Below are 13,683 nucleotides of genomic sequence, written 5' to 3'. Positions count from 1 at the left end.
AAGGCCAAGCGATGTATTTATTTCTGGGTCAAACCAAAAACAGTAATTCTGGTGGAGTGGTGGTGGGAGATTGATTTTTAGTTATATATATATATCTGTCTGGCTGTACTGTTCTTCTCTCTCTCTCTCTCTCTCTCTCTCTCTCTCTCTCTCTCTCTCTCTCTCTCTCTCTCTATCTCTCTTGCTCTGTCCATCTGTGTCACTTCTAGACACGCATTCACTCTTGCTGTACTAAAATATTTCCTGCATATCACAGGCACTGCACAATACAAAGTGATTTAGAGCAGGTCTGAGCAGCTGGGACAACTGAAAAATATTAGCTAATTATTTGACTAGCTAAGTATCTGGAATATTATATATACAATGCTCTCCTCCTCCGTTGCACATCTCATTGAAATGTTATGAAGCTTAGATGATCGGCTTAACAACTGCCATATTAAGCCCATTACTATTTACATTCAGGACATTTTCATTTCAATCAGGATTTCCTGCTGCGCTCACACACCTGATTCAGTTCATCAGCTAATGATCAAAGTCCTCATTACACTTAATGTAGTGATGAGAGCGCACCTACTGCAGAGATGAGATTTGGAAAACTCTGGCCTGAAGCCAGTACAATCTCGTGATTACACATCGGTAGTCATATTATGAAAATTTTAGAAAATTTAGCATCACTTTAGAGCACGTTGCAGATTTAGCAGCTGTAGCTTCTTGTAAGATTTAACATCCACGATCGCTTATTAGCGCTTATTAGTGATTTTACAAATCCTATTAAACTGAAAATAATATATATTTTTAGTTAAAGGTGCAACACATCAGCTGATCAGCTGATCATTTCATACTCATCGTAATTAATGCTATGCTCACACATACAGTGATGATAAGTTGCAGGTCTATGAAGTCACCAGTAGGCGTTCCTACTGCTTCTTGGCATAGTGATAATGTTTATCAGTGGGTCAGATTCTTGCCACTAAAATGAAACGGGACATGTGTTCTCCTCTGGCTTCATGTCTGTTGGTACTCACTGCATCATGTCCTTTGTGTAAATTGAAATTTTTTTTTTGCATCACCGGACACCGGACACACCCACATCTAGTCACTAACAGACATTGTCGGTCATGTCAAATATAATGGATCTCTGGTCACTTTATTGCTGTGAGTCTCTGTATGTGTGAACGCAGAATAGCACTTAGAGTTTACAGCAGCAAGTTCTGTGACAAGTCACATGTCATTTGTAGTTGGTTTATTGTGGCCACATAACAATAGCCAGAGTTGTCACTTTTAACATTTCTTTATTTTTTTTCCCCAAAATTGAAAATGTCAATGTTTTTAAATGTAATTTTATTAAATAATTTATTTATCTATCTATCTATCTATCTATCTATCTATCTATCTATCTATCTATCTATCTATCTATCTATCTATATATATCTATATCTATATATATCTATATCTATCTATATCTATATCTATATCTATATCTATATATATCTATATCTATATATACACATATATATATCTATATATATACTATTCCTACTGCTACTTCTACAACTACTTCTAATAATATAACAACAATACTACTAATAATCTATCTATCTATCTATCTATCTATCTATCTATCTATCTATCTATCTATCTATCTATCTATCTATCTATCTATCTATCTATCTATCTATCTATCTATCTATCTATCTATCTATCTATCACTACTATATTCTGAATTTGAGGTCATTATTATCAATCAAAATGATTGTATACTTGGTGTTACTATGCAGTGTTTGAACCACAAATATTTTCAGAACCACATAGGGATGTGGAAACAACATGGCTACCAAATTCAATCAGTTCTAGTGGAGTGGGGTTTAATGTATTCAAACAGCTGTAACTCATGATGGTTCGGTGCAATCACATGAAAACCGAAAGGCGTGATCAGGACAAGAATCATAGGTTGTGTGTAAATTTTAGGGTGCGGTCAATCATTGGGTTGGAGTTTATTTTAAACGAATAATAAATTTGGTTGAGGTGTAATTTGGTGGATGGCAACTTTGGTAAATGGCAAATCTGTAGGTGGATTTTTGATGATGAAGGGTGATTGAAATAAACTGCATATTATAGGAAATCTCATAAGAAAAGCTATGAACCCAAACCAGCCTTACACATCCATGAGTACTTTATAACCAATGAGTAACTGTAGATCAGTGCTACTTTTTTGTAATTAAAAAAACAAACAAACAAACAAACAAATAAATAAATAAATAAATAAATAATATATATATACATATATAAACAGACACACGCCCAAATCTAGACAGAACTTGTTATGCCTCTAAGAGCTCGCATTGGCTCTAAATGCTAATCTTTCTGCATCCCTACACCCTGATTTCTCTAAAGCTCCACTCTACCTTGGCTGCATGCCTTTAGCTGGGTTTTGCGGACTCTGCGGAGCCTAAGTGCCTTCATTATGTCATTAAGTCACTGTGAATGGGGCTGGATGGAGAATAATGGCTGTGCTGATGAAATAGCATGGGGAGCTTCTCTCCACGACGCTCTGATGAAGCAGAGAGAGCGAAGAGAGAAGCCGATACACACTCATTCACCCACACCCACACACACACACACACACACACACACACACACACACACACACACACACACACGCACTGTGTGTCTCTAATACCGCTTCATTTACATTCAGCAATAACAACACCTGGAGAGTGTAATCATTTTACCATGTTATTTTTTTTAAAGTAATCCAGAATGATTTAATGACTCATTCTTTCTCATTCTCTCCTAAAATCTTCACAGGTTATTGTGAGAGGTAATAGAGCAGAACTCTAGCTCCCGAGAAGCTTTTTTTTCCCTCCAACATAGCCAAGAAGTAAACAATTTCCAAACGCTATAAATAAATAAAGAGCTACAACTGGGGGAAATGACACTTTTATTAAAGTGCTATTAATGAGAAATGCCTCTTTGGAGCGAGCCATAGTACAGTATTTGGTTGTGTTTACCTTTTACCAATAAAACACAACTGTAACATTTTCAGCTTTATTAAAATTGGGGAATCTCTCTCTCTCTCTCTCTCTCTCTCTCTCTCTCTCTCTCTCTCTCTCACACACACACACACACACACACACACACACACACACACACACACACACACACACACACACACACACACACACACACACACACACACACACACACACACATTCTCACCCACTCTCCCACACAAGCATGTATGTGATATTACCTACCAGTAAATTATCCATTATTGCACTTAGGGAAGCTGATCAGCTATTTTAGTTTTAGATTTTTATACATCACCACAAGCTGAAATCATAACACTGCCACAGCCATCTGTGGCCTCGGAGTCCATAAGAAAAAAATTGGCCTTGCTCTATCGATACCAAAGAATGGCATACTGTACATTCTCTCACTCTCACATGTCCCTAGCTAATTGTGTTGGTCTAAGAACTTGTGTGTGCAGAAGAAGATGAAAAGATGGGATTGGCTGGTTTCATGTGGTCAGTGGAAACACATGTTAAGCTTTATGCTCTTTTTAGGGGGCAGTACTGGCTCAAGTGGTTAAGGCTCTGGGTTGTTGATCGGGGTTCAATCCCAGCACTGCCAAGCTGCGGCCCTTAAGTCTCCCTGCTCCAGGGGTGTTTTATCCTAGCTGCCCCTCTGCTCCAACCCCAACCTTTTCAGTTGGGATATGTGAAGAAAAGAATTCCACTGTGCTCCAATGTACTGTATATGTGGAAATAATACAGGCTTCCATGCCCCCGTTTCATTTAATTTTAAGTAGAAGTTGACTACCAGTCAGGAGCTAGGAAGAGCAGGGTGGCAGGTGGGAATTTACCAAAAGCAGATTAGGTAGAAAAGAAAAGAAGATTTTATTTTCTGATTTGTTTTGTGTTTGTGTGTGTGTGTGTGTGTGTGTGTGTGTGTGTGTGTGTGTGTGTGTGTGTGTGTGTGTGTCATGTTATTGTTGTGAACACAGTAGTGAATAAAGTCAGCATTAAACTTATTTCACACACACTTACCCCTGATGCAGGGTACGCTGTCCAGCCGAGTTCAGCTGTGGCAGTCCGAGTGTCCAAAATTGTCTCTGAAATAAAAAACAAGAAAATATAATAATAAGAAGAAGAACAGCAACAACAACAACATAATAATAATATGTAACAACAACAACAACAACAACAACAACAACAACAACAACAACAACAACAACAATAATAATAATAATAATAATAATAATAATAATAATAATAATAATAATAATATGTTTTGTTGTACTATTTGATCATTCGTGGTTGAAAGAAATACATTGATAATATATTGTATTTGTTTACGTTTACATTTGGGATTTGGGATTTGAGCTTGTAACCTTCCAATCTTTAGTCCATCTTAGACTCAACAGATTATTTTATACATTGCTTTCTCTCTAGAAAAATGAGGTTTATCCTGACAAGCATGGTTATATAAAAGGGGTCCAAAAGTCAGATTTTTTTTTGTTTGTTTGTCTGAATCTGCAAATAATTTTCCAATTTTGAATAATTAAAAAGCCAAAAATTAAATATTCAATACCTACTGCATCCGCTATTTAAATCTCAGAAACTTTGTGACATTGATCATTTTACCACACTGTTTAAATTGAAGATTATGATCTTAACCCTTCCACTGAATCCTGAAGCAAAAAAACATATCCAAAGCCCATCTGACAAGCTTTACTGAACCTCTTGATACATTCAACATCTGCTGTTGACATGTGCTTTTGTATTTAATTGATGAGATCATTTGAATTTGAATTCTAGTAAATGTCACATGGAAAAAATGAGCATGTGGAAATAAGAAGTCAATAAGAACGAGTGCAAGAAGGCATGTGAAAATAAATGAATTGTAAATTACAAATGTGAAAAATGGGTGCTTTCACGTATGTGTAGATTTCACACAGAAATCATGTGATTGTTGAGATGTGAAGTGCATGTAAGGCTTTAACACCAGGCCTGAGGACTGCGTGTAACTGTTCAGCTTTTCTCTAAGCTTATCAATAGAGATATCTGTCAGTACGAGAACTCGCTACAGACAACATGCACTACTTCCAGATAAGAGTGTTTACAGAGTAAAAGGGCACAGTCAAGGCAGTACAAGTCCCACTACACACACACATACACACACACTCACACACACACACTGCCTTTTATGGTGAAAGTCAAGTCAGTCTTATTCATAAAGCCAAAAATCTTTTTATTGTAATGCTAATGCTGTTTAAAATATAAATGCAACGAGTAATTTGCTGCCATGTTATTTTAATCTGCCCCATGTTGTTTATAATGTTTAGGTTAAGTCTTGCATAACTGTTGGTGAAGGTCTGGATTCGACAGCAGACTTATAGGCCAAGGCTCGCCAAAGAGGGCAACTGACTGACATGTAAAGCAGCCAATCACAACCAATCCTGGGCAGACCCTTAACAAATGTGACACACTCTTAGAATTCCTGAATCCAATCAAATGACGACGTCGAAACATGAATTTTGATTTTGTTTGAAATATACATCAGTCATTCAGGCAATGATTAACAAGTGTGCAGCATCAGTTGTTATCTGTGTACAAGGCTACATTGATGTGAGACAAAAATAACATTACTGTGGAAATGCTCATCTTTGGAATTCTTAAAAATATCACATTGAATATGCTTATAGATCTGAAGAGGAGCCTAAAAATCCTACATGAAATTTAGGTCTATTCCTAGGAATCTTACAGGAATGGCTCCAATATATGATATAAATTCTAATTAGAGTTTCTTATTGGACTGCTTTGGGATTTCTTGACAAGGGTTTTGAAGTATTGTTTGTGCAAGCCCTCAGGCATTAACAAAATGTGTCCATAAGTTCATGAGATGTATTAAAAATGTACAGCGCAGCAGAAAGATTGTTCTGATGTGCAATCGAACAAACATATTTGCGTATTAAAAAAAGCAATGGTTTTATTGGGCAGCTATTGAAGATCACAGAAGCTAGCAGAGCTTCTATTTTTGCAGAAAGTAATGAATGTTATGTAGCTAAGACACTCTGTGAAGATACGGTAACACTTCCTGGAGAAATTTAGCACAAATCAATTGGGATTTCAAGAAACCTGCCAGCTTGAAGGCTAAGCAATCAATGCGTGACAAGTGTAGGGTTAACCAGCATAGGAGGAAATGCAAAAAATCTATCCGCTACACAATACACCGATGACTGTCACACTGACACATCTCCACTCAGCTCATTTGGATTAATATTTGTGCTGAAATATGAGAAGTGAGCCACAAACATTGCGAAAAATGTACTACTTTATCTCATTTTACTTTGGAAAGATTGAAGTTTTTACAGAAGTATATTGTTGAATTCCTGTGCATAGCTAGTCAGACAGACAGATAGATAGATAGATAGATAGATAGATAGATAGATAGATAGATAGATAGATAGATAGATAGATAGATAGATAGATAGATAGATAGATAGATAGATAGATAGATAGATAGATAGATAGATAGATCATTTTAGTCAGGTCAGTAATATTCAAATAAATAAATAAATAAATAATCTGAATAAGTCAAAATATAAAAAAATAGCATTTAAAATCAAATATTTCAGTGATATTAAATAAATGAATACTACTTAATGATATTTTTATAATAAATATAATAATATAATATAATAAGTATAATAAATATGCAAATAATTTAAATATCCTAATTTAAATTTCTCAATTTCGAGTTCACAATAAATTACAAGGTTACAATAAATCAAATATTTTACATATATTTGACATATTTTACAAATTTTAAGCTTTAAATATTCTAATTCTAAGAACGTTTGTGCAATGTCAAGACAGAAGAAGAAAAGCCAAAAGAAGACTAACAGGAAAAGCCAAAAGTAGAAGAAGAAGAAGAAGAAGAAGAAGAAGAAGGAGGAGGAGGAGAAGAAGAAGAAATAGGCTTAATATTCTTACAGTATATTTCTTTATTGTAATCTTATAATAAGTAATACAATTGACTGAATTCAAGTTTTTTTCTCTTTTATCAAAAGATGTCATGTTTTGCAGTGCGGGGAAACATGTAGGAAACGTCAAACATCCTTGTCGGTTGTAGCTGATCATTTAGTGTAAATATTTCATCTTAAATATGCTGGGGTAAGAAATAGATTTAATGTAAATATATCATCTTAAATATGCTGGGGTAAGAAATACTACAGTGTTTTCAACAACTACAAATAAGAACAAGACCAAGAAAGCATTTGTTAAGAATTCTAACAAGAAGGATAGAGTTCATTGGATTGAGTTTAAATAAAAGTTGAACTGTCGTTCTTAACTTTCCCTTTCAATTGACTTCTGTGAATTTCCATTAATTGGCAAGGAAGCATTGGCAGTTACACAGTGAAGCGTGCGTAAGGACTGCAGGCTGTGATTGAGATGAAACAATTGCTTGGTTACTGGAGGAGATGAAAGGTAGATTGGATATCCAATCATCAGTGCTCAATCAATAATGGCTTCTTATTAGAGCCAATTAGAGAAGAGCTTCATAAGAAAAGATTCGGGCATGCACCAATGCCGAACACACACTCACACACACACACTCACACACATACACACGGTAATAAAACACCACACATATTATCAGAGTGTTCTCTTATTTTGTGGGGTTGGGTGCATGTTATTGAACCCCTGGCAGCTTGGTTCACACATGTGCTCACAAAATACACACAAACGCGCACACACACACACACACACACACACACACACACACACACACACACACACACACACACACACACACACACACACACACACACACACAACATGTAATTTCATTTCCCCTTGAACAGCATGTGCATCATCAACTGCTGCCACCGAGACTAGATGTGGTAAGACCTCGACACATCAAAGCTCTCAAGGGAGCAGGGTTGCTCCTGGGAAATCACTCCAAATTTCAGCAAATGAATGTGTGTGTGTGTGTGTGTGTGTGTGTGTGTGTGTGTGTGTGTGTGTGTGTGTGTGTGTGTGTGTGTGTGTGTGTGTGTGTGTGTGTGTGTGTGTGTGTGTGTGTGTGTGTCCCATTTCATTACACCATTTAACGTGACCCTGTCTACCGACCCTCCCACTTGGATAATTTCCAGCATCATTTAGGTTGCCCTTTTTCTCAACAGAAAGAGCTATATTTGAGTGACAGAGAGGCACAAGCACAGATAGACACACAGACACACACACACACACACACACACACACACACACACACACACACACACACACACACACACACACACACACACACACACACACACACACACACACACACACACACACACATACACACACACACACACACAAACGTGCACCTGGGCAAATCCATCAATCTAAAATGACATTGCCAACATGCATTTAAAGGAATAACCATTTATAGATCTGTGCAGATTTGTGCTATTTGCTGTCACTCACAATGAACAGAACATCAACCTACAGGATTAGCAAATTAAATTTTTACACCGCAGAACAAGAAACCTTAAATTTCTTAAGGAATTATTCAATTATTCTTCTTAAACATTTTGTTCAGTAAGTGTGTGATGCGGAGTGAGTAACGTCTGGAACTGATCATTTGTCTGAAATATAAGACGATTGCTGTCTAACCCTACAAAGCTGAATCTCTCTAAATATTGTTGTATGAAAAGCTATAATGGAAATAAAGGCATTTCTATTCTACTCTATACACCATTTACACCGGAGTGCTGAATGAATTCTCAAATCTGACTGGTGGAGATTCATTTTAAATCTCATTTTGAAAATACAATATTGTATGAAGTCCAACATAATCTAAATGTAATAATAAAGAAAAAATAATAATTTTACAGTGAAAAACCTATAATCATTCAGATGGTGAAGATTTCTGTAAGGGAGGAATTTTATGTAACATTTATGGAAGAAGTCTCCAGGATCAGCACTATGGAACAGCATGTTTCCACACATGAATGGTTGAATTTGCATTGTCAGGTATTTATTTTATATAAATTAAGAGAGACTGGTGAGGGAACTGCTGTTTATAGCTAAAGTGATATACATAACTTCAATTTGAAGATTCAAACATTAATAAATATTACATAAGCATTTTTTTTTTAGAAATTTAGAATTTAGAAACGTAAACATTTTTCTTTTTAGAAATGTTTTTAAATTAAGTATTAGTAGATAGATTATAGATAATAGATTACATATATTGTCTGCAGTACAAGTCCCTGTCTATACATTGTTACTATACAGTAGAAACTGTCAGAGCTGCTGTTATACAGTAGTAATGTAACACCGTTCAAGTTCAAAAGTAGCATGTTTATTAATCAATTTTTACAAACATATAATCATTGATAAATAAACCAAACCTATGGTATAAACCAAACAAAATCCTTCAGGACATGTTGCTATAGAAACATAATCCATTTCCTGTATAAGAACAGAACAGTAACTACACCTTTCCCAGCACCTATCATTGAATATTTTCCTATCATACCAAAGCATGTTTAAATCCTTACATTACAAGATCCAAGGATTTCTTCCAATATTGTGTATTTTCAAGGTTGGAACTTGAGAATTCATCCACACCGCATTATCTTGATTATATTTCTGTGATGTTTGACATGTACACGGTAGGCTTGGGAGTAAAAAAATTGTTGACAGATGTGACATGGAAAATGAATTCCTTGGAATGCAAGCTTAAACATTCAGAATTGGACATGTGGGGTCTTGTATTGTCAGAGCTTATGAAGATGTATCTGCATTCTCATCTCTATTCTGAAGATATAATCAAAGGTAGTAAGCCACCATAAACCTCTCATTTCCCACCAACCGTCCTGAATGGCCTTCGGTCTAATGTTAAAATGCTTACATTCAAAAAACTTTTATTTTTAAAGCGTCTTTTAACCTAAAGCTTGTTCTGTCTGTTTAGCATTGTCAAATAAATAAGTATGTCACAAAAAAAGTGTAGCATGTACTCATTGTACATGAAGTGTCCATTGTAAAGAAACAGAAACATATTGATCTGTTGCTAAATAATTAAATATGGCATGATACAAAAAATAAACATGTAAATATACCTTTAAATTCTGTCATTCTATAGACCCAAACCCTCAGCCTAAAAAGGGTCATTCTGAGTAAGCACACTTAGTAATGAAGTATTGGAACAGGCTTTAAGACGGTTATGTGGACATCCCCTAAGGGAAAGAGGAGAGTGCAAGTCGACAAGGGCATGCTATCTAAATTAATGACAACCAAATGCAGTTGAGTCACAGCCTGTTCAGAATTCACGCGCCGTCTCGTTTAAACATGGCAGTCTTGCCTTCTCATTGAACATCCCTCTCACTTCTTTCTTTCTTTTTATCACCTTCTGCACTCTGTCCCTCCTTCTCACTGAATGTTAAAAGCATAATTGTGTGGTCTGGCCTCATTTCACTCATCCTCGTTTCAACAGTAATAAAACCATATGATATTCTCTCTAATTTTACAATTTGGTGTCCACGTGCATAACGATGAGCAATAATCCATTAAGTCTGAAAATTGGCATGAATTAACAAGAGATGCCTGGAACTCTATTGATGTTGTGTTGGTGCAGATGTGAGAGATTTAAGTCACTTGTTTGTTTGTTTTTGGTTTTTTTTTTTGGTTTTTTTAGTAAAGCATTTTTTTGGTTTATTTTTTAGCATAGCTTTAGTAACAGGGTGGATATAGCTTTACAGCTTCAGTGTGCTGCCCAATAACAACAAACAAGTGGTAACTAATATCATTTAATTCAAAGGTTTCAATCTTTATGGATTAATCCAGAAAAGCATAACCTGGTACTGACATATTCAACTCTTTATCCTTTCTTGATCATGTGTCTGGTAATGAAGCATCATGTTTGAAGAAAGTCTTTGGCAAACATTTCAGCAATTAGCTGTAAAATTCATCACATGTTATTCTAATGTTATTGAAGTCTGGCTAGCATCTTCATTTTCATTTATCCTTTTTTTATCAGTTCACTGGTGTTTTATTCTGCCCACGGAATGGAAATTGACTTCCAATCAGTATAAACAAATGAATTATTTTATCACCGCAAGTCTGATATGGAATGAGTCGGGACACTGTTGGCTTTCAGTGCGAGACATGTTTCACTCTGCTGGATAACCTTACACAGAATATTAGTGGTTAAAGATAACGCCTTCAAATGTGAAATTCTTATGAACAAGCACTTGAGGTGTTTTGGAGAACAGAAATGGGTTTGATATCAACATTTACTTAGATAAAACATTTGGGTTAAAAAAAAAACCTAAGCATTTTTTTATGGATGTAGTATGCTAGGCACAAAGAAATTCAGTGCTGAACTTGGGCATCCCAAAACAAAATGTTTCCGGTAAAAAAATAGCTTGAATGTGCTAGTATTGCAGTTACAGAATACGACGAGTTCTTGCACTACACTAGTCTGTATTTTGCCGTATGTTTCTCACAGTTTCTACATAAAATAGGCATATACAAATTATTTAAACCAGCTGGCACATGTTATGACTAACAGACATACCAAATGAAACGTTTTCCTTGGGAAAGGCAAGCTGGCCTTTGGATGAATAAAAAAACAAAAAACGTTATGTCTGGCAGGTAATTGCGAAGCAAAATCTGATAGGCAATCTAATCTATCTACACCTGATAGTTATAGTATTCGGTTTAGATACTATATTTGCATTCATTGTATTTTGTATTATACAGCTCAGAAGATTTTTTCCCCCACTGCACCCACAGACATGTATTGTGTTTGCACTTGCATTATCATCAAGAAAATAAAACCTGTGCTCTTTCAAGATTCTTATTTCTAAATCACATTATATTGATTATATTTCTGTAATGTTAGACATGTACATGGTAGGCTTGGGAGAAAGAAAATATATATAGACAGATGTGATACAGAAAATATACTTTTTGGAATGCAAGCAAAAGTGTTTAAATTTGCTCTGGGACATGTGGGTGTCCCATACCTTAGGAGCATGAGAAAATGTAGCTGCATTCACTGCATCTCTATCTCATATATTCTCAGGGATTTTTTTCTTTCCCACCGACACCTCCAGTTTGTTCATTGGGGAATCAATTTAAAATGTATGCCCTGAATATATATTTTATAAAGCTGTTTTATGACCATTTTGATTTAAAAAAAAGTGCAACTTCTTTTCCTTTAAGAAATCAAAATGTAATAAGTTAAAGTTTGGCTTTATTGTAAGATTTCCTTGAATTTACTAAAATCTACTATACATTTTATAGGCCTACTTTTTCATCCACTTATTGAAATACCCAGAGAAACACTGAACCATAAAAACTGTATACAGTATATAACCCAAACACAAAACAGGCCGTATCTAATATTCTATGTATCTAATATTCATGGCCAGCCTTGCATTAAATTCAAATTTAAATTTAAAATCAATATTAATGTTAGAAAAACGGAACATGTTTTTATTTTTTCATGTTTGATCATTTTTATGAAAAATGTGATTGATATTGTTGTATATTCTTGTAAAGAATATTAAAAAAAGTGCATAACACAGTGACCTGTGCAGGACATGCTGGTTAAATACAGACGTGCAAATGAGATTGTTCATCTTCCAAGGTTCAGAGATCAACAGGCCCCATGACATCACCAATAAAACCTTCAACGCTGCACCAACATCAGTCATCCAATGACCTGCAACCCCAAGGGCCCTCTCTCTCTCTCTTCCTCTCTCGCTCTCTCATTTACAAACAGCCATAAACAAAGCTTGGACATGTTGGATCGATATTTGATGGCTGGTCGTTTCAGTACAGAAGAAGCGCATTAAACATTGATGTGGACTCAGCTATGATCGATACAGTGGTCCTCTTCACACAATTACAAGTCTGCACACACACACACACACACACACACACACACACACACACACACACACACACACACATATGCACACAAATACTATACAAAGTGGCTGCAGTACAGCCAATAATCTATGTGACACATCATGACTGAAATTTAACAAACACGTTGATGGGAAAGAGTATTTTATACACCCACACACAATCCTCAATGATCAGCTTTCTAAAGCAAGCTAGATAAAGGTCTGAACAAGATAACAAAAATTACTTTCTTTCTCTCTTTTTTCTCACTTTTCTTACTCTCTCTCTCTCACATTCAAAATCATTTCAAAGTTTTATTTCATTGGCATTCCTGATTTTCGGTACAGTAATCTCTAAGCAAGTATAACATAGTATCCGATTCACAACATGCAAACTATGTAAAACTAAAGCTAGCACTATACAATGCCAAAATTGTATTAGCAACACTACCACTGATGTTTGTTCAGGAGTTTAAAGGCTATTCTATACAAGAATGCTGGTATATCGTCATACACCTACAATATATCAGGTCTGTTGACACAAAATATCTCTCCTCTAATTCTGAATTCTGATGGTCTTTGTGGTCTGAAGATGTTGATCAGTTTTCAATAACAGTATGCAGGACAATAAAGCCATTACTCAATTGCTACTCAGTGTTCTTAATCGCTTTTGCATCCCCCTGTACACATTCTACATCATCATCGTCCGCCACAAGACAATTCCAATACTCAAGAACTCAAGCACCAAAGACGACATGAAATTACCTTGA

General features: G+C 35.6%; 1 protein-coding gene across 4 annotated transcripts in view; it reads right to left on the bottom strand.

The window, feature by feature from the left end:
* LOC113640647 (ephrin type-B receptor 1-B) overlaps nucleotides 1-13,683 on the bottom strand; it is a 315,649-nt gene that overhangs the window by 224,160 nt on the left and 77,806 nt on the right. For all 4 annotated transcript variants that reach the window (XM_027143223.2, XM_027143225.2, XM_027143227.2 and 1 more), the window contains exon 2: nucleotides 4,050-4,114. In XM_027143223.2, coding sequence (XP_026999024.1) covers nucleotides 4,050-4,114 — 65 coding nt within the window. The remainder of the gene's footprint in view (nucleotides 1-4,049; nucleotides 4,115-13,683) is intronic.

The sequence above is a fragment of the Tachysurus fulvidraco genome, chromosome 22 (assembly GCF_022655615.1).
Source record: "Tachysurus fulvidraco isolate hzauxx_2018 chromosome 22, HZAU_PFXX_2.0, whole genome shotgun sequence".
Taxonomy (NCBI): domain Eukaryota; kingdom Metazoa; phylum Chordata; class Actinopteri; order Siluriformes; family Bagridae; genus Tachysurus; species Tachysurus fulvidraco.
This window is presented reverse-complemented; position numbering and strand designations above follow the sequence as displayed.